This window comes from Pan paniscus, chromosome 16 (genome assembly GCF_029289425.2).
Source record: "Pan paniscus chromosome 16, NHGRI_mPanPan1-v2.0_pri, whole genome shotgun sequence".
Taxonomy (NCBI): Eukaryota; Metazoa; Chordata; class Mammalia; order Primates; family Hominidae; genus Pan; species Pan paniscus.
The window spans coordinates 71,913,328-71,936,298 of record NC_073265.2 but is presented as its reverse complement, the minus strand read 5'-3'; the positions used below and the strand labels follow the sequence as shown (position 1 = coordinate 71,936,298).

The window sequence follows — 22,971 nt, the reverse complement described above, 5'->3', positions numbered from 1 at the left end:
ATCCCAGAATTGTGGCCAAATTGTTGCATATAATACTTCCTTTTAACACCAGAGGAGGAAGCTCTTAACAGTGAAGATAACTATCCTGAAATATTCCCTCCTGCTTACACTCTCCTTCCCTAAAAGTACAGAAAACAATCTAATTCATTTAATAAGAACATCTGCAAACCTCCAAGATACAGTAAGATAAAAGTATCAATAGCATACCAACATAATGAAAATTTGGCCTTTAAACAGATGAAAATATACTCAGTGTTACAAAATGAGCTAAGAGAAACAAAAAACTGTAGAAACAAATCAGAAATAGAAAATTCAAGAAATGAGATGAATAAATAACAGGAGAATGTAAAATGATAGCTGACGGTTTAGAAAAGAATTTTTAAAACTAAGGGTAAATTTCTCAGAATGTAGACTAAACACTAGAAGAAACTCAAGAATGACTGGGCAGAGAAAGTGTAATAAGCAAAATAAAAGGAGGGAAATGACAAGAATCAAAGAGAAATAAAAAAAGATTCAAGTGCAAATAATATATATAAAAGACAAGGAAATAAAATTCAATGAATATAGAGTCCCAGGAAAAGAAAACCACCAAAAATCATAACAGAACAAAACTATAAATGGCTCAAATTGCCATATTGAAAGGGCACTCTATATACCTGGGAAAACTGACCCAGAATGGTCAATATCAAGACATACTCAGCTGAGTGCAGTGGCTCAAGCCTGTAATCCCAACACTTTGGGAGGCCAAGGTGGGTGGATCACTTGAGGCCAGGAGTTCAAGACCAGCCTGGCCAACATGGTGAAACCCTGTCTGTACTAAAAAAAATACAAAAATTAGCCGGGCTTAATGGCACACTCCTGTAATCTCAGTTACTCGGGAGGCTGAGGCAGGAGAATCACTTGAACCCAGGAGGCAGAGTTTGCAATGAGCTGAGATTGTGCCAACAGAGCAAGAATCCATCTCAAAAAAAAGGACATATTCTACTAAAAGATAAAAATATATTTGTGCATCTATGCAAAAGAATCAAGTCACTTATTAGGGAAAGAAAATCAAACTGACGCTAGACTTCTCAACAATACCACTTCATACTAAAAAACAGTGGAGCCACATATTTAAGATACTGAAGGAAAGAAAGTGTGAGCCAAAGATTTTATATCCTGCCAAACTGACTTTCAAGTTTAAAGGCCACAGGCAAATAGTTTTGAAGATGCAAGAACTCAATGTATATTGTTCCCATGAGCAATTCCTGAGGAATCCACCAGATGTCTATAGAAGAAACCATGAGAAGCTTTGGCATAAAGTTGCTGCTTTGTGAATGATAATTAATGGCACTGATTATGACATCTCCTCTCTCTGTGAGTTGTGGACATTCTCTGATGGCATGCTTACTTTAACTTAGCAGACACACAGTCACAGAAGACTTTGGTCCAGAAAAAAGGGTTTACAAACCATCCTTCCATTCAAGAGGGGGAGAAAAAGTCAAATATGTATCATTAGAAATGTCTTCTGAGTAGCAACTGGCAGTTATTTAACCACTTTTATATGAACAAAAGTAACTCACATAGTAGTTTAATAAAAAGCTGACATTCATTTTTATTATGTGAGAAACTCTAGATGATGTTTTGACTTGTTAAAAAAGTGATAATATGGTAATGGTAATTTAAAAATATTTATTCAAAAGCTTACAAAAAGCTTTTGTCTACACTGAAAAATAATAATAATTAGGGCTTTCTGTTAAAAGATGTCACTAAAGGCATTTTTAAAAATTCCATTTTCCTCCTTTGAAACCCAACAAAAAACCCACTAAAAGAATGAAAGAGAAGGAACACTGTGTCTTCAATGAACAATGAAATGGCCATAATCCCAAACTATAAATTATGAAACACACCTGCCAAAGACCATAAAATCTGGACCAGAATGAGGGGGAAGGCTGAGAGCTTACAAATATTTCCTCAGGCGCCGAGCAGGATATAGATTTCCCTAGGAGTAAATGTGGCAGTCCTGAAAGGCCTGTTCTAGTTCTTTGATGACAGAGACTAGATCCTGGATCATGAAGTACCTCGGAAAAAAAACTGAGGATGTCCCTTGCAGAACCATGATGGGAGACAGAGCTGAGGGAGAAGGCATATTTTTATGCCTCCTTGCCAAGGAAGGCTGCCAGAGATGAAGTGGTATGAAAGAAGGAGGGGGGAGGGGCAGCAATTGCTGGATTATTACACAGTAAGCCAGTTATTTAAGAGGCTCTTTTATTTGTCTCATCAACTATTCAAATTCGAAAATCTGAAAGGAGATGTGGGTAGAGGAAATAAGAGATTTGGTGACAGAATGTTGAAGACAACAAATGGATGTAAAGTCTCCTAGCTCGTTTCTCCCACCCGTGTTACTCACAAACAGCCAGCTGTATTCAAAGCACCAGCATAATATCTATGCACCAAAACTAGGGGGAAAAATCAAAAGGGAGGGAGGAAGTCATGGGATGGGGAATGGAGCATAAAGCAAGAGTCACATGGATAACATAACAGAGATTTTCCCCAGAGAAAAGTTGAGACAGATAGGTTCTATACTTCCAAGGAAGTTATAGTCTTGATGTCTAGGGAAAAAGTGGCTTTAAAGTGAGGTTTGAGTTAAAAAAAGAGACTATAAGACAACAGAAGGAGATGGAAAGACAACTGGAACAGTCAGGAAGAAAGAAAAATTTTTAAATGGCAGATACAAAAATAGCAAACACAAAACTTACGTTACAAGCAACAACTTAAGAAAATAAAGGAAATGACTGGAAATAAAGGGAGATGGGATACAGACTGGAATAAGTCATATAAAATTATATGGAAAAGAACAAAGATGTAAAATTGGTTTGTAGTGGCCATAAGGGATATGGAAGACAGACAAAGGAGATCAAACATAAACACAATTAGTATTTGTTGAGAAGAACAAAACACATGGAACAGAAAAGTATTCAGAGACAAAATAAGGGGAATTAATTCCCTTTAATAAAAGCTTCTATCTACAAGTCATAATAGCACAGCATGCGCCACTAAGCCTGTGTAAGATGCTGAACCTCATGGATAAAGCAAAACCCCCTTTGAACAGAAAGTCAACCAAATAAACTAAAAATTCTCATCTTCATAGGAGCATTCAATGCAAGAGGACAATGGAGCAGGATCTACACAATTCTAAAGAAAAGCAAGCATCACTCAAGGATTTCCTCTTCATCCTGTGTTCTTCATGTAGAGAGACAGCAGAGAGGCAGTCAGAGAATACTGTCTGATAAGCCCTTGAAAAAGCTGTAGGGCCAAGATGAGATACAGAGATGACTCAAAACAGAGAATCCAGGAATGCATAGATCCTGGTAAAAAAGGTGGGAGATGAGTAATGAATTCATTTGTGTAGGATTAAGACTAATCAACTAACAATTATATTATAGAACATAACATAAATATCAGAAATCTTGACATTATCTAAATAATAAAATGAAAACTAATTGAAATTTGGAGAGATGAGGTAGATGATATAGTTTGGCTGTGTCCCCACCCAAATCTTATCTTGAATTGTAGCTCCCATAATTCCCATGTGTTGTGGGAGGGACCCAGTTGGAGATAATTGAATCATGGGGGCAGTTTCTCTCATACTGTTCTCGTGGTGGTAAATGAGTCTCACGAGATCTGATGATTTTATAAGGGGTTTCCCTTTTCGCTTGGCTCTCATTCTCTCTTGCCTGCTGCCATGTAAGACATCTCTTTGCCCTTCCTTTGTCTTCTGCCATGATTGTGAGGCTTCCGCAGCCACGTGGAACTGAGTCTATTAAACCTCTTTCCTTTATAACTTACCCAGTCTTGGGTATGTCTTTATTAACAACATGAGATTGGACTAATACAGTAGAGGAAATGTAAGTGTGCTTATTTCCTCATCCTTCTTAGTAGCAAGTCCATAAATACTCTCCTAAGTCAAATTGTCATTAAAAATAACTATCCAAATCTCTTGTTGGTTTATTTAATCTTCTTTATTAACTTTAGAGTGTTCTTTTGGGAATTAATCATGGTTTAAAAAATATCAAACATTCAACAACTCTAATTTTACTTTAACGTCTTTTTTTCTAATATACCTAATAAAATTGCATTAAATTTTTAAGTTGAAATTGCATGTATACACACTGATTATCACTATTCATGTTACTCTATATATGGCAGTTTGGGTGATTTTTAAAAAACTTTCCTTTTTATACATTTGTATTTCTTGGATACTTGGTAATGAGTATTGTAAAATCAAAATCAGCCATGGCTGGCAAGATGGCCAAATAGGAACAGCTCTGATCTGCAGCTCCCAGTGAGATCAACACAGAAGGCAGGTGATTTCTGTATGTCCAACAGAGGTACTGGCTCATCTCATTGGGACTGGTTAGACAGTGGGTGCAGCCCATGGAGGGCCAGCTGAAGCATGGTGGGGTGTCTCCTTACCTGGGAAGTGCAAGAGGTCAGGGAACTCCCTCCCCTAGCCAAGGGAAGCCGTGAGGGACTGTGCTGTGAGGAATGGTGCACTCTAGCCCAGGTACTACACTTTTCCCATGGTCTTTACAACCCACAAACCAGGAGATTCCCGCGGGTGCCTACACCACCAGGGCCCATGGGTTTCAAGCACGAAACTGGCCAGCCATTTGGGCAGACATCAAGCTAGCTGCAGGAGGTTTTTTTCATACCTCAGTGGTGCCTGTAACACCAGTGAGACAGAACCGTTCACTCCCCTGGAAAGGGGGCTGAAGCCAGGGACCCAAGTGGTCTAGCTCAGCAGATCCTACCCCCACAGAGCCCAGCAAGCTGAGATCTACTGGCTTGAAATTCTCGCTGCCAGCACAGCAGTGCGAAGTTGACCTGGGATGCTCCAGCTTGGTGGGGGAAGGGGCGTCCACCATTACTGAGGCTTGAGTAGGCAGCTTACCCCTCACAGTGTAAACAAAGCCTCTGGGAAGTTCAAACTGGGTGGAGCCCACCACAGCTTGGCAAAGCCACTGTAGCCAGACTGCTTCTCTAGATTCCTCCCTTCTGGGCAGGGCATCTCTGGAAGCAAGGCAGCAGCCACAGTCAGGGTCTTATAGATAAAACTCCCATCTCCCTGGGACAGAGTACCTGGGGGAAGGGGCAGCTGTGGGCGCAGCTTCAGCAGACTTAAATGTTCCTGCCTGCTGGCTCTGAAGAGAGCAGCAGATCTCCCAGCACAGTGCTCAAGCTCTGCTAAGGGATAGACTGCCTCCTCAAGTGGGTCCCTGACCCCTGCACCTCCTGATGGGGAGGCACCTCTCAGTAGGGGCTGACAGACACTTCATACAGGAGAGTTCTGGCTGGCATCTGGCAGGTGCCCCTCTGGGACGAAGCTTCCAGAGGAAGGAACAGGCAGCAATCTTTGCTGTTCTGCAACATCTGCTGGTGATACTCAGGCAAACCAGGCCTGGAGTGGACATCCAGCAAACTCCAGCAGACCTGCAGCAGAGGACCCTGACTATTAAAAGGAAAATTAACAAGCAGAGAGGAATAACATCAACATCAACAAAAAGGATGTCCACACAGAAACCCCAGAAACCCCACCTGAAGGTCATCAAAAGACCATCAAAGACCAGAGGTAGATAAATTCACAAAGATGTGGAAAAACCAGCACAAAAAGGCTGAAAATTCCAAAAACCAGAACACCTCTTCACCTGCAAAGTGTCACAACTCCTTGCCAGCAAGGGAACAAAACTGGACAGAGAAGGAATTTGACAAATTGACAGAAGTAGGCTTCAGAAGGTCGGTAATAACAAATTCCTCCAAGTTAAAGGAGCATGTTCTAACCCAATGCAAGGAAGCTAAGAACCTTGAAAAAGGGTTAGAGGAATTGCTAACTAGAATAACCAGTTTAGAGAAGAACAAAAATGACCTAATGGAGCTGAAAAAAACAGCACGAGAACTTCATGAAGCATACACAAGTATCAATAACCAAATTGCTCAAGCAGAACAAGGATATCAGAGATTGAAGATGAACTTAATGAAATAAGCATGAAGAGAAGATTAGAGAAAAAAGAATGAAAAGGAAAAAACAAAGCCTCCAAGAAACATGGGACTATGTGAAAAGACCAAACCTACGTTTGTTTGGTGTACCTGAAAGTGAGGGGAGAATGGAACCAAGTTGGAAAACACTCTTCAGGATATTATCAAGGAGAACTTCTCCAACATAGCAAGAAAGGCCAACGTTCAAATTCAGGAAATACAGAGAATACCACAAAGATACTCCTCAAGAAGAACAACCCCAAGACACATAATCGTCAGATTTACCATGATTGAAATGAAGGAAAAAATGTTAAGGGCAGCCAGAGAGAAAGATTGGGTTACCCACAAAGGGAAGCTCATCAGACTAACAGTGGATCTCTCTGCAGAAACCCTACAAGCCAGAAGAGAATGGGGCCAATATTCAACATTCTTAAAGAAAAGAATTTTCAACCCAGAATTTCATATCCAGCCAACCTAAGCTTCATAAGCAAAGGAGAAATAAAATCCTTTACAGGCAAGCAATGCTGAGAGATTTTGTCACCACCAGGCCTACCTTACAAGAGCTCCTGAAGGAAGGAAGCACTAAACATGGAAAGGAACAACCGGTACCAGCCACTGCAAAAACATACCAAATTGTAAAGACCATTGACACTATGAAGAAACTGCATCAACTAACAGTCAAAATAACCAGCTAGCATCATCATGACAGGATTAAATTCACACATAACAATGTTAACATTAAATGTAAATGGGCTAAATGCCCCAATTAAAAGACACAGACTGGCAAATTGGATCAAGAGTTAAGACCCATAGGTGTGCTGTATTCAGGAGACCCATCTCATGTGCAAAGACACACATAAGCTCAAAATAAAGGGATGGAGGAATATTTACCAAGCAAATGGAAAGCAAAAAAAAAAAAAAAAAAAAAAAAAAAAAAAAAAAAAAAAAAAAGCAGGGGTTGCAATCCTAGTCTCTGATAAAACAGACTTTAAACCAACAAAGATCAAAAAAAACAAAGAAGGGTGTTACATAATGGTAAAGAGATCAATGCAACAAGAAGAGCTAACTGTCCTAAATATACATGCACCCAATACAGGAGCACCCAGATTCATAAAGCAAGTTCTTAGAGACCTACAAAGAGACTTGGACTCCCACACAATAATAGTGGGAGACTTTAACACCCTACTGTCAACATTAGACAGATCAACAGACAGAAAATTAACAAGGATATTCAGGACTTGAACTCAGCTCTGGACCAAGTGGACCTAATAGACATCTACAGAACTCTCCACCCCAAATCAATAGAATATACATTCTTCTCAGCACCATATCACACTTATTCTGAAATTGACCACATACTTGGAAGTAAAACACTCCTCAGCAAATACAAAAGAGTGGAAATTTTAACAAACAGTCTCTCAGACCACAGTGCAATCAAATTAGAACTCACGATTAAGACACTCACTCAAAACTGCACAACTACATGGAAACTGAAGAACCTGCTCCTGAATGACTACTGGGTGAATAACAAAATTAAGGCAGAAATAAATACGTTATTTGAAACCAATAAGAACAAAGACACAATGTACCAGAATCTCTGGGACACAGCTAAAGCAGTGTTTAGAGAGAAATTTATAGCACTAAGTGGCCATAGGAGAAAGCAGAAAAGTCTAAAATTGACACCCTAACATCACAATTAAAAGAACTAGAGAAGCAAGAGCAAACAAATTCAAAAGCTAGCAGAAGACAAGAAATAACTAAGATCAGAGCAGAACTAAGAGAGATAGAGACACGAAAAACTCTTCAAAAATATCAATGAATCCCGGAGCTGGTATTTTGAAAAGATTCGCAAAATACATAGACAGCTAGCCAGACTAATAAAGAAGAAAAGAGAACACAATCAAATAGACACAATAAAAAATGATAAAATCACCATTGATCCCACAGAAATACAAACTATCATCAGAGAATACTATAAACACCTCTACGCAAATAAGCTAGAAAATTTAGAAGAAATGGATAAATTCCTGGACACATACACCCTCCCAAGACTAAACCAGGAAGAAGTCAAATTCCTGAATAGACCAATAACAAGTTCTGAAATTGAGACAGTAATTAATAGCCTACCAACCACAAAAAGCCCAGGATCAGACAGATTCACAGCTGAATTCCACCAGAGGTACAAAGAGGAGCTTGGTACCATTCCTTCTGAAACTATTCCAAACAATAGAAAAAGAGGGACTCCTCCCTAACTCATTTTATGAGGACAGCATCATCCTGATACCAAAACCTGGCAGAAACACAACAACAAAAAAAGAAAATTTCAGGCCAATATCCCTGATGAACATCAATGCGAAAATCTTCAATAAAATACTGGCGAACTGAATCCAGCAGCACATCAAAAAGATTATCCACCACGATCAAGTCAGCTTCCTCCCTGGGATGCAAGGCTGGTTCAACATATGCAAATCAATAAACATAATCCATCACATAAACAGAACCAATTACAAAAACCACATGATTATCTCAATAGATGCAGAAAAGGCCTTTGATAAAATTCAACACCCCTTCATGCTAAAAACTCTCAATAAACTAGGTATTGATGAAATGTATCTCAAAATAATAAGAGCTATTTATGACAAACCCACAGCCAATATACTGAATGGGCAAAAGCTGGAAGCATTCCCTTTGAAAACTGGCCCAGGACAAGGACGCCCTCTCTCACCACTCTTATTTGACATAGTATTGGAAATTCTGGCCAGGGCAACCAGGCAAGAGAAAGTAATAAATGGTATTCAAATAGGAAGAGAGGAAGTCAAATTGTCTCTGTTTGCAGATGACATAATTATATATTTAGAAAACCCCATCGTCTTAGCCCAAAATCTCCTTATGCTGATAAGCAACTTCAGCAAAGTCTCAGGATACAAAATCAATGTGCAAAAATCACAAGCATTCCTATACACCAATAATAGACAAACAGAGAGCCAAATCATGAGTGAGCTCCCATTCACAATTGCTACAAAGAGAATAAAGTACCTAGGAATACAGCTTACAAGGATGTGAAGGACCTCTTCAAGGAGAACTACATACAAACTACTGCTCAAGGAAATAAGAGAGGACACAAACAAATGGAAAAACATTCCATGTTCATGGATAGGAAGAATCAATATTGTGAAAATGGCCATACTGCTGAAAGTAATTTATAGATTCAATGGTATCTCCATCAAGCTACCTTTGACTTTCTTCACAGAATTAGAAAAAACTACTTTAAATTTCATATGGAACCAAAAAAGAGCCTGTATAGCCAAGAAAATCCTAAGCAAAAAGAACAAAGCTGGAGGCATCATGCTACCTGACTTCAAACTATACTACAAGGCTACAGAAACCAAAACAGTATGGTACTGGTACCAAAACAGATATATAGACCAATGGAACAGAACAGAGGCCTCAGAAATCATGCCACACATCTACAACCATCTGATCTTTGACAAACATGACAGAAACAAGCAATGGGGAAAAGATTCCCTATTTAATAAATGGTATTGGGATAACTGGCTATCCATATGCAGAAAACTGAAACTGGACCCCTTCCTTACACCTTATACAAAAATTGACTCAAGATGTATTAAAGACTTAAACATAAGACCTAAAACCATAAAAGCCCTATAAGAAAAACTAGGCAGTGCCATTCAGGACATAGGCATGGGCAAAGACTTCATGACTAAAATACCAAAAACAATGGCAACAAAAGCCAAAATTGACAAATGGGATCTAATTAAACTGAAGAGCTTCTGCACAGCAAAAGAAACTATCATCAGACTAACAGGCAACCTACAGAATGGGAGAAAAATTTAGCAATCTATCCATCTGTCAAAGGGCTAATAGCCAGAATCTACAAGGAACTTAAATTTACAAGAAAAAACTCCATCAAAAAGTGGGTGAAGGATATGAACAGATACTTCTCCAAAGGAGACATTTATGCGGCCAACAAACATATGAAAAAAAGCTCATTAGAGAAATGCAAATCAAAACCACAATGAGATACCACCTCACACCAGTTAGAATGGCGATCATTAAAAAGCCAGGAAACAACAGATGCTGGAGAGGATATGGAGAAATAGGAGTGCTTTTACACTGTTGGTGGGAGTGTAAATTAATTCAACCATTGTGTAAGTCAGTGTGGCAATTCCTCAAGGATCTAGAACCAGAAATACCATTTGATCCAGCAATCCCATAACTGGGTATATACCCAAAGGATTGGAAATCATTCTACTATGACACACGCACACATATGTTTATTGCAGCACTGTTCACAATAGCAAAGACTTGGAACCAACCCGAATGCCCATCAATAATAGACTGGATAAAGAAAATGTGGAACACCATGGCGTACTATGCAGCCACAAAAAAGGATGAGTTCATGTCCTTTGTCGGGACATGGATGAAACTGGAGACCATCATTCTCAGCAAACTAACACAGGAACAGAAAACCAAACACTGCACATTCTCACTCTTAAGTGGGAGTTGAACAATGAGAACACATGGACACAGGAAGGGGAACATCACACACTGGGGCCTGTCAGGGGGTGGGGGGCTAGGGGAGGGATAGCATTAGAAGAAACACCTAATGTAGATGACGGGTTGATGGGTGCAGCAAACCACCATGGCACATGTGGACCTATATAACAAACCTGCACATTCTACACATGTATCCCAGAACTTAAAGTATAATAATTTTAAAAAGGCCGGCCGTGGTTTCTCACGCCTATTATCCCAGCACTTTGGGAGGCCGAGGCAGGTGGATCACGAGGTCAGGAGTTTGAGACCAGCCTGGCCAAGATGATAAAACCCCATCTCTACTAAAAATACAAAAAGTAGCAGGGTGCAGTGGTGGGCGCCTGTAATCCCAGCTACTTGGGAGGATGAAGCAGGAGAATCGCTTGAATCTGAGAGGCAGAGATTGCAGTGAGCTGAGATCATGCCACTGCACTCTAGCCTGGGTGACAGAGCAAGAATCCATCTCAAAAAACAAACAAACAAACAATGGACATGCCCATAGGCAGATGAATGGATAAAGAAATTATGGTACTGTATATACATACAATGAAATATTTTACAGCCTTAAAAATGTAGGAAACCCTGCCATTTGTTGCAAGATGGATGAACCTAGAGGACATTATGCTAAGTGAAATAAGCCAGTTAGGGAAAAACAAATGTTGCATGATTCCATTACATAAGGTATCTAAAATTGTCAAACTCATAGAAGCATAGAATACAATAGTGGTTTCCCCATACTGGGGGAATGGGGAACATGGGGAGTTGTTAAATGGTTATAAAGTTTCAATTATACTAGCTGAATAAGTTCTAGAGATCTGCAGGAAGACATAGTGCCTATAGGCACAGTTAACAATAGATAGTGTGCAATTCAAAATTTATTAAGAAGGTAGATCTTATGTGAAGTGTTCTAGTCATAAATAAACAAAACAAAACAAACAAAAAACAAAAGGGAACTTCGGAAAGTGTTGGATATGTCTGTTACTCCGATTGTGGTAATGGTGTCACATGGTGTTTGCATTAAGCCCAAACCCATCACATTGTACACATTAGACATGTGTAGTTCTTTGTATATCAATTATACCTCAACAAAACTATTAAAAGGGTCAAATTTTAAAAATGAAAATAAAAAATGAATGGCTAAGAAATAAATTAGATATTAATTGCAATGCCAAAAAAACCCACGATAATAAATTACTGGAAATTACTATCTCCAAAAGAAAGAGTGAGATGGAAGGAGGGGGAGGGCGGTAGAGAGGACATGACTGAAGGAAAAAGAGAAAGAAAGAAAGGAAGAGAAGGGAGGGGAGGGAAGGGGAGGAGAGGAGGAAGAAACTCTCCATGACATAAAAGATGTTCAAGCCTAGGAAATGGCTTTCTTCTTGGCACATCCGTACTGAAAATTTCCTCTTGTTTCACCCTTGGAGACTTTGCTGTTGTTGGCTGGGTCTGCCTGCTCATGCTCCATTTGACTCTGTTGCACAACTCTCATTTCAGTGTTCTGTCAGTTGTGGTGTTGGAATCCAGAGAAGAAAGCAGGTGTGTCAAAGGCTGACAGCCAAAGGTCGGCGCGTCCCCCTCAGTGAGATGATGTGCAGGGATCTACCAGGGCTCCCTCTTGTAAGATCTTGCCAGATGCCTGAGTGCAGTAGTAAGTATGCGGTGTCTGCGCTTCACCAAGATATGCTGATTCTGTTCATTTTGTCCCGATGTCTTTATTTTCCATACGTCAACAGATTTCTAATCTGTGGGTAAGGCAACTCAAGCTGAACTCAGTGTTGTTTTCGGCAGCGATCAGTAGAACGTGGAAGACCAAGATATAGTTCTAAGAAAAGTCTGTTTTAAGAAATGTCCGCCCACTTAACAAATGCATCTTTTAGGCTTCCTTATTTGGATTTATGTCCTCTACTTTACCATAATTCCTTCTGCTTAGAGTTCAGGAGTGTTCCATGTAGAAGTTAAGCCAAAATACCTCCTGGTTCACTTTGCTGGGAATGCATTTGGACTTAATTAAAAGTAGGAGAGCTACGTATTTTTAAGCATTCAAGTATTTTTTCTTGTGTATAATCTAAAATTGGCAAGGATAAAAACATGAAAGAACTTTGATTTAAAAATGGCAGTTTGTACACCTCAATTAATTATAAATAATGAGCTTACTATAAAGAGTTCATATTATGGCTTCATTATAGCCAAAGCTAATATGCATGTAGCATTCATCTGTATTTTCAGTGTACATGATAGAATATATGTTTACACATGAATATGTATGTTTCATATAAGAGTTATGTGGGCCGGGCGCAGTGGCTCACGCCTGTAATCCCAGCACTTTGAGAGACTGAGGTGGGTGGATCATGAGGTCAGGAGATCCAGACCATCCTGGCTAACACGGTTAAACCCCGTCTCTACTAAAAATACAAAAAATTAGCCGGGCGTGGTGGCACACTCCTGTAGTCCCAGCTACTCGAGAGGCTGAGGCAGGAGAATCGCTTGAACCTGGGAGGCGGAGGTTGCAGTGAGCTGAGATTGCGCCATTGCGCTCCAGCCTGGGCGACAGAGTGTGAGACTCTGTCTTAAAAAAAAAAAAAGAAAGAAAGAAAGAAAAAGAGTTATGTGTTAAAACATGTAAGCTGAGGGCGGCCATGACAGCAATTGACAAGCAGGCAGCAGAGCGGTGGTGAGGAGGTTGGGAAGGGAGGTAGGGAAGAGGCGTAGTGGAAATAACAGCTTTGGAGTTCATTTACCACTTTTTCACTATCTTTAATTACTCACCTGTAAAATAACATTTATTATATCAGTTACCCTCCTGAACTTTTGGTAAGGAAAAAAATTAAAAATGAACTATTCTTATTTTAATGCTGCTTAGGAGAGGAAAACATATATATATATGTCTTTTATATATATGTCATATATGTTTTATATATGTTATATATATGATATATAACATATATATAAAACTTCAATTTACCAACACCTTTCCTGGAGAAACTCACAAAACAAAATAAGACAAATAATTAAGTTTTTTTTAAGTAGTGACATTTATTGAGCAATTACTATGTGGAGTTATTTGCATGCATTATCTCATTTAGTCCCCTGAACAACATTGTGAGGCAGATACTATCTCCATTTGGAGATGAGAAACCCAAGACATAGAAAAGGCATGAGACTTGCCTAAGGCTCCCTGGCTGCCAGCTGAACTGCTTGACCACAAGTCTGTCTGATTCTTTAGCCCACGTTTTTAGCTGCCTCTCTATGCTGATTCATGGACAACATTAACATTTTTTTCCTGAGGAACATTTCCAAAATCTTGAGTCCAAAAACTTGAGATTCCAAGTTGTAAAGTCTCCTGGAATTCAGGAGTGTCTGTAGCATATGGCGTACTATCATGCTTCGTTCAAGTTGCCTCTCTATCTGATTTTTATTAATTGCGGATGGTTACATAGCAGTGTGGCTAGACTGTAAAAACTGCCTTAGAGGAGAGTGAAATTAAAGTGATACTGGCAGCTTCCTCTAAAATAATAACAGAATAGCATGTGGAAATACATTGTGGTTATTATGGCATCCAATGTGGTACAAGATGAAATTATAAATTATTTTGGCATGCATTGAGGAGCAGAGAAAATTACAAGTTGTAGGGAGAAAGAAAAAACACAAGAAAAAAAGACAGTAATATTTTTTCTTTACTCCACCCCACTCCTGCCTGCCAAACATGTAGGTCATGAAGGTAGACAAGAGACAGGAATGCATGCTCCCAGCACAGCCAACGCACCCTGAGTTGGGCCCCCACTTCAGCTGTAGCCTCGCCTCACTCCATAATCTTTGATCACTAGCCCTTGCTTGCTGAAATTTAGGTTCTGCTTCTACACTTTCACATAGCATCCTCTTCACCACCATATGACAGAGCAAGAGATGAGGTTGGCATTCTCTTATCCTCTCTACACCGTTTCCCTGCTGTCTTCACACACTTAGCACGTAGATTGCCCCGTCTCATACCTTCAAAGGCACCATGTGCAGACCCTACAAGACACTCTTCACCCTTCTTCAGGACACACCACCACCAGGACCATGATTTCTCTCCAACATTTCCTAACATCCAAGACAACCAATATCTGTGATGATGACCTTTCTAACACCTGATATCCCAGTTTCCCAACCTCATCAATTCCACTGACCCCATCACCTTGGCATGGTAACCGCTTAGACTTCCTCACTACTTGGCACTCAGAATTAGCTTCTTGTTCTGCCTTACCCTCAACTCACTCCTGCTTATTTAGTTAGTGCCTCACCATGACCTCTAGTTCTTCCATATCTCCTTATTATCCCCAGTTTCTGCTCTTGCACTAGAAACCTTAGCCGGCATTCCTTAGGTCTCCACTTAACCAACTCTATAGCCAAATCTTTATACCTTTCATTAACCTCCTGTACTGACCCCTGCTCAGCTTCAACCCTGGTATTACCTTTCAAGTGATTTGTTTGTTGGTGGGTTGGTTCCCTAGCCTGAGCCACTAGGATTTCCTAAAGAAAATAATATCACCGTGCTAATTTGATATGTTTCGTATTTATGCTATTTTAGAGGAGCAATAATGGCTTTGTGCCCTATTTTCTAAGAATGCCCTAGAAATTCACCATAGCAACTATTTCCTAACTACTGTACTGACCCATTTCTCTATCAATGAACTTGTCTTTCATTCCATTAGGAATATCAAGGCTAAAGTGGCATAATGTCGTGATTTTCCTCTCTGTTTCACCTCAAATCTACCCCCTCTCCTCCTCAGATTAGAAATGTATGATCTACTCCATCCATTATGGAAGGGGGTCCGTAGACAGGAAAATCAGGCCCAGTAGTGCTGTGAACTTTATTTTCTACCAAGGTTTCAATTCTAGAAAATGTGTCCTAATCGGTGCCTTGGGTTTAAGTAAAACCCATCCTCTTTGGAGGGGTAATTTTTCTTGGCTCTGACCATTTTGGTGTGCAGCAGGTCCAAGTCAGGTGGGAAAGATGTCTTCTGCTCCCCCTAGAGGCCAACAGCACACCCTATAGTCCAATGACACCCACCGCCTGCTTCTCCCCAAACAATCCCTGCACAGTCCCCTTGTTCAAATTCTTTCTGTCCCCATAGCTAGTGACTGAAGTTCTTCCTGCTCCTGAAGGGTCAACACAAACCCTACCTTCCCCAGTAAGCTTTCTCAGTCGCACTTAATGTCTGAAGGGTAATATGACATTGTGGTTGAGCTAACTCACCTGAGTTCAAATCCTAGTTCTTCCAGTACCTCATCATGTGACACTGAGCAAGTTATTTAACCTATGTGGGTCTCAGTTTTCTCATCTGTAAAATGAGAATAGTCTTTATACCTACCTCACGGGACCGTTCTGAGAATCATGAATTAATACCTATAAAGTGCTTCGAATCAATGCCAGGCACACACTAAAAGCTCAAAAATATTGATTATTTTTAAGGTCTTTTTATCTCATTTCTATTATAGGTTTAACACAGGATAAAATGTAATAAGTAAGTTGTGTTGTATATTCTGGCCTATTAGGGTATGAGCTTGTGTGGGGTAGGTACACAGCACCTCTGGATGTTCTGTTTTGTCTTTTTCTATATAATCCCCCAACATGTTTATCAGAATGAATTGTATTCATGGACATTCTTTTTAAATATGTTAGATGTGGTTCATTCTCAAAGTGCTGTTAGAAATCTACCTATCTTGGTTTCCAATCAGGCATCTGAAGAAAAGAATAATAGAAATATGTAGTGTTTGATTTTAGATTTTTTAAATTATGACTTTTAGGGTTCCTGAGCTTTGGTAAAGAAGAATTTTTATTTTTCCCCAAAGTACTGAGATCAGGATGGATTAGGGAAGAGGAACCCAGGCATGCCCTATTTTATTGAAATGTCAAGAAAAATATGCCTCAGCCCCTTCCCAGGGGTATCTCAAATCTACTCTCATCTCTCCCGCCTGTGGTCTCTCTCCTTGTACTGGCACACAGCCTGCGTCTTTTTTTTTTTTTTTTTGAGACGGAGTCTCGCTCTCACCTAGGCTGGAGTGCAGTGGCGCGATCTCAGCTCACTGCAAGCTCTGCCTCCCAGGTTCACGCCATTCTCCTGCCTCAGCCTCCCGAGTAGCTGGGACTACAGGCACCTGCTACCATGCCCGGCTAATTTTTTTGTATTTTTAGTAGAGACGGGGTTTCACCATGTTAGCCAGGATGGTCTTGATCTCCTGACCTTGTGATCCGCCCACCTTGGCCTCCCAAAGTGCTGGGATTACAGGCGTGAGCCACTGCACCTGGCCAGCCTGCGTCTTTAGTTCTCCAGCCTCCTACACATCTCTTGGACTTTACCATTAGAATATGGTCTCCCCTGCTCTAACTCCTCTAGCTTTGCTAGTTCTGGCTGCTTCCAGTAACACCCATCCCTGCTTGTCATAGCTACAGTCGTAGAGACCCAGCCAGGCAGAGGCCTACCTCACCAGCACCCTCTTGGGCTGGCGGCACTTCCTGCAGGGTCCCAGGATGTACGTGTTACTTTTTCTTTTACTCATTCATTGCCTTAATTCATTCAACAAACAGAAGGCAGTGGTCAGTGACACTGGATGGGCAGAGGTCAGGAAGAAATTCACAGAGGAGGAACTCTTGAGCAGACTTCTGAATGACATGTCTGTTCATCGGGCCCACATGTGGGTGGATACAGAAGAATGTGAGGAAGGAGAGCAGTGTGGATAAAAGTAGGGGGTGTCAAATGGAGTGGTAAGTTTGGGGGAACTTCAGCAGATTCCATAGGACTAGAACATAGGTTCAAGAGAGAGCTTGCAAAGTTAGCTATAGAGACTCTTGAACTCCATGTGAAGGAGTTAAAATTGTATCCAAGAAGGAAGTGACTTGGTCAGGTTTTATTTTAGTTCATTTACTCTAAGAGCTATATAGATATATTGGGTAAATATGAGAGTATGGCTGGGAGTCTAGTGAAGGGGATATGACAATATCTTGGTGAGAGAGCATGAGAGTAGAAGCAATGGGGATGAATTCTAATGATGTTTCACATGTGTCGTCTAAATTCCCGATGCCTGATGGGAGCTATAGGACAGAGACGGTGGTGGGTTTGTGAATATTGAACAACTGGCTTCGGTAGTAGGGTGGTGAGTGGGGAGAGGTAGCTATCATTTGTTGTTGTCGCCTATTTCCATAGTGTAAATACTCCCATCGTAGCTGGTTTCCAGCTACCAATGTGATGTCATTGAATGCAGAGTTGGGAATAGTTGCTAGCAGTCTCATTGACTTGTGATTCAGGGAGAGGCAGGGCCAGCACACCACTGGACAGGAGGAAATCTAGATCAGTGGTCTACAGCCATTTTGGCACCAGGGACCAGTTTCATGGAAGACAGTTTTTCCATGGACCAGTCGTAGGGGATGGTTTTGGGATGATTCTAGCACATTACATGTATTGTGTACTTTCTTTATATTATTATTACATTGTAATGTGTAATGAAATAGTTATATAACTCACCATGATGTAGAATCAGTGAGAGTCCTGAGCTTGTTTTCCTGCAACTAGATGGTCCCATGTGGGGATGATGAGAGACAGTGACACATCATTAGGCATTAGATTCTCATAAGGAGCCTGCAACCTAGATCCCTCACATGCATAGTTCACAATAGGGTTTGTGCTCCTATGAGAATCTAATGCCACCACTCATCTGACAGGAGGCGGAGTTCAGGCAGTAATGGCAGTGATGGGGAATGGCTGTAAATACAGATGAAGCTTCGCTCACTGGCCTTACTCACCTCCTGCTGTGAGGCCTGATTCCTAACAGGGGGTTTGGGGGTTGGGGACCCATGATCTAGATGATTCCCTGGTTTCTGGCTTGAGTAAATTGGCAGAAGTTGATGCCATTAACTTGGGGAATATAAGAAGAGGAGAATAATTGGGACGGGATAGGGTAGGGGGCATATAACATGTTTAGATCAGGGGTCCCCAACCCCCAAGCCATGGATGGATACTGGTCCATACCCTGTTGGGAACTGAGCTGCACAATAGGAGGTGAGCAGGAGGCAAGCAGGCATTACCACCTGAGCTCTGCCTTCTGTCAGATCAGCAGCGGCATTAGCTTCTCATGGGAACACAAACCCTATTGTGAACTGCGCATGTGAGGGATCTAGGTTGCAGCTCCTTATGAAAATCTAATGCCTGATGATCTGAGGTGGAACAGTTTCATCCCAAAACCATCTAGCCCCCAATCCCCACCCCCACAACTGGTTTGTGGAAAAACTGTTTTCTATGAAACCAGTACCTGGTGCCAGAAAGGTTGGGGACTGCTGGTTTAGGTTATGATCATTTAAACTTGAGGGACCTGGAAGAGATTTCCAGTAAGAAGTGGATAATTAGGTCTGAAGTTCCAGAAAGAGATCTAGGCTAGACAGATAAACTTGAAGGCATTAACCTAGAGTTGTTAGTTAAAACTACAAAATCATCCAAGGAAAAGCATAGAGCAAGAGAGATAGTGGCTGTGCATTGGCACCTGAGGGGTAGAAACAGCCAGCTGGGTACAGGCAATGGTGGTCAGAAAGGACCAGAAAAAAAAAGGTAAAAAAAAAAAACTTAGGGAGGAGAGACTTCTTCATGAAGTGAGTGATTAAAGTTACCGCATGCCCTAAGATGGTCAAGTAAGAATACTGAAGAGAAGGCATTGAATTTGTCACTAGGGGGCCCTTGGTTGTCTCTTCCAAGTAACATTTAATGTGGTGTTGGGAGCAGAAGCCAGACTGAAATTGGTGGAAGAGTAACACAGAAGCAACCTGAATTTACTGTAGCCGGGCCTCCACGGGCCTCAGGGGCCTCCACTGCTCATTTCGGAATCCACCCACAGCAATCCCTGGTGGCCTCCTCTCAGCCCGCTGTGTTCAGAGAAGCCTGAAGAGAATCCAGAGTATCTGCCCAGGTTCTTGGTACAGCTTCAAATGAGCTTCTCAGATCTTTACTCCTATTGGGAGGAGTGGAAACCAGCACCAGCCCAGCAGCCAAATTCAGGGCTGGTTCCTGAGAGGCCAGGGTTCCAGCAGGGTAATAGGAAGGTGTTGATGCTGTGTCATGGCCAGAGCAAATGCTGCCAAGACCATGCAGAAATATCCAGCCAGATGGCTTGGGGTAGAAACCTGGCCTGGCACCAGGACTTGAAGCCATGCCAAGGATATGACTGGAGTAAAGGCAGGACCCAGCAAGCAAGGAGCTGAGGTCATTGCCATAGATGGCCTTGGGCACCCGGAACTGGCCTTGACTGGGTGTGGCAGACTGCACAAAGACCCAGAGACAGGACTTACAGAAGAAAGCTCATTTCATTTTCTAGAATGTGGCATTTCTCACATTTAGCACAGTGGGAGAGGTGGAGGGATGGGTTGATGCTCTTGCACAGCCCAGCAGCCCCTTCAGGAGGGTGCTGCAGTCGGTACCTGGCCACTGTCTGCAGAGTGCATGATGCCCCTGCCTAATCAGGCTTGGCCAGTGTTGCTGTTTTGGGGCATCTCCAGATGAGAGAGGAAGGTCACCCCAAACCAGACCAGTTTCTTGCCCAAGAACTATGTTTGATGATGCCACGTTCCAGGCATTGCTCTCAAGGAACTCACAGGAGCCCCAAGAAAGGAAGTGGCTCAAACTGTGGAACCTGGCAGCCTGGCAGAGCCCATGAATTCCGATCTCTGGCTGGAATCCCCGTTTACTCCCCAGGCACACCTGCCAGTCAAAATGCCCCATACCCCAGTGTGAGCAATGGCCAAAGCAGAGTTGGGAAAGGGACCATCTGGGGCCACAAGGCCTGCCTTCCAGTAAATGGGCATGCAGCCACAGGGAGCAGCTGGGCCTCCTCTGTGTTCACCCCACCATTTGGGCAGGCTCTTCACCAAGGCTATGCCCTGCCCACCACCTGAGGCTTCATGGCCTCCCTTAGAAGGAGTCAGAATCCCATCAACTTTAAGCCCCAAGCTCAGCTGAGGGACATGTGGTACCAGTGGAACTGAGCATCACTGGAACCCACTTTCCTGCTGGTCCCAGGGCACCAGGATGCTTTGTGGGTTTCATGTTAGTCTCAGGTCATCCCCAGCTTGAGCTGTTTAGCCAGATGTTTCCCCATGTGTGCTTCTGCACCATCCCAGTGAGAGCAAGAACATTCAAGCTTCCACCCAATCTGTAGCAGCCACTGCTACCTTGAAACAATCGATCTCCACACATTCCTCAGTTGTATTAATTCAAAAGTTTGACTGAACACAGTTTATGCTCTGCTTGCAAAGAGTGAGTTACAAAACCATCCATGTGCACATCCATCTTTTATATTGTCCACCACTGAAAGGCCCATAGCCAGACAGTGTCCACCTGGATCTTTTTAAATAATAATGATACTTACACGGGTAGGCATACCTTGCCTTGTTACAATAGGCTACTTCTAAGTATTCATAACATGCAATCCGATTAGTAAAAATAGAAGCAGGTGAGTAATAAAAAAAGGAGAGCAAACAACATTAATATGTGATTGTGTCTTGAATTTTATATTCCTTTTACATGTAGGCACTAATTTGGCTCCAAACTTGCTTTAACAGCCATCTTGAAAAAGGCAACCTTGCCAATTGCAGTTTAGGAATTCATTAGATAGGAAATGAGCTAATTACTCAGAGTAAAGTATAATGATTTCTGATGCTAAAACCAGAAAGAAATCCTCCCATGATCCTCTTGCAGAAGACGCTGGATATTGTGAAGACTAGAATGTGCTCACAGACAACACAGATGCTGCTTCCTACTTTCCCTTCCCTCTTGACCAGCAGCTTCCTGTCAAATTGTCTTTCAGTGAAAGAAACTGGGTCAGGAATGCCTTTCTCTAGTGCTTTGGCTTAATTCATGGTACATGCTGGGGTAATGGTCCTCGAACTTTGCTGCACATTTCAGTCAACTGGGGAACTTTAAAAAATTCTGATGTCCTGGCTGCACCCCGTAAGTCAGAATTTCTGGGGATGGGACCCAGGATACTGAGATTAGTGAATACTAACAATAACAGGTGATTCTAACAAATAGCAAAATTTGAGAGCCATTTTTTTTAGAGCATCTGTGGTCAGAGTTGATATTGAACCTGCACATACCAGTATGGACATGGTCAGAAATATGGTCAGAAAAAAAAGAATTAGTAAACAGCCTCTGCCGGAACCCCATGAGCATTTCTCACCTGCTCAGGCCACTCTGCCAGTAACCGCCTGACTTGTCCATAATCGAACAACTATGGGGTTAACACTTCGTACCATAGTAGGCCTCCAAGACCCTATTCCAGTGCTATGGCCAGACACATTCTGTTGATTGAGCCCTTGCTGTGAAGATTTAGTATTTTGAACACCATCTATATTATCTATAGTAATGGATTGACTATAAATTTACCAGGGAGTCTTCCATACATGTTTTTCAGCTTTTGATTGTTGAACAGTAGAAAGTTCAAAATTTTATTCTAGCCAAATAAGGGGAAATTTACATGGCTTAACTGGCTGGGGCCATTTGACATACTTTGTAGATACTCTGTCTCCCAAAAAGTAAAAGTATGTATGTGGCAGTTCATCCAGCTCCACTTAGAGATGATGTGACAGAGCATTTTCAAGCAGAACCCTGGACCCATCCTGAGATCAATAGGCCTGACCTACCAATTGCATCTGTATGGAATTTGTATACAAACAAATTATGTATGTCCTTCACTGAGAACATTCTCTACCACAGAAATTATGGGTTCACCTCCATTGTTTCCCTGAACCTGTTGACACCACGAAACCCCAGTAGGCAGCCAGACTTCAAAGGGCTCATGAGGCGTGCAAGAAGACTTCAGTTATTCTCAGTTCTCAGGGTACCAGTAAACACACTGTAGCCAGCGCCAAGGGCCTGAGAAGGCTATGAAAGAGAAGTCTCAATCTGCTTCTTCTCCCAGTGTGTGCTACAACAAGGAGGACCTGTAACTGGGGTCCCCCAAGGTAAATTAGGTCTCCATTGCATGACCTTCTAAATCCAGAGGTATTCTTGATGTTAGTCCAGTATCTCTTCTGCCACTCACTAGTGCTTCCAAGCCATCCATCCTACACTCCACAATCTGCTCAGGAACCTAAATACATCATCAAAGAGGATCCAGACTTCCACCCATATCACTGTCCTTCTCCCATGCCTACCTCAGAATCACCCCAGAACACATTGAGCCTTCTCTCAGGTGAAACAAGGGAGAGAAATACTTCTCTTGGGGACATGATCTGAGAAGTATTGTCTTTGGGCCTAGCCCATTAAGAGGAGCCAATCGATGCCCAGGAACAAGTCAAAGCCAACCCCATCTCTGTTCCCTCTTAGTCTTCCCTGCTGTGCATTGGCTGCACCTGCCCTTGTCACCAGATCAGTGGTG

The 22,971-nt window shown here is 41.8% G+C and overlaps 1 protein-coding gene across 1 annotated transcript in view; it reads left to right on the top strand.

Annotated features, from left to right (window-relative positions):
• Positions 1 to 22,971, top strand: part of ADAMTSL3 (ADAMTS like 3) — a 386,012-nt gene that overhangs the window by 304,205 nt on the left and 58,836 nt on the right. Inside the window, exon 20 of the mRNA XM_055098263.2 lies at positions 12,067 to 12,220. Coding sequence (XP_054954238.2) covers positions 12,067 to 12,220 — 154 coding nt within the window. The remainder of the gene's footprint in view (positions 1 to 12,066; positions 12,221 to 22,971) is intronic.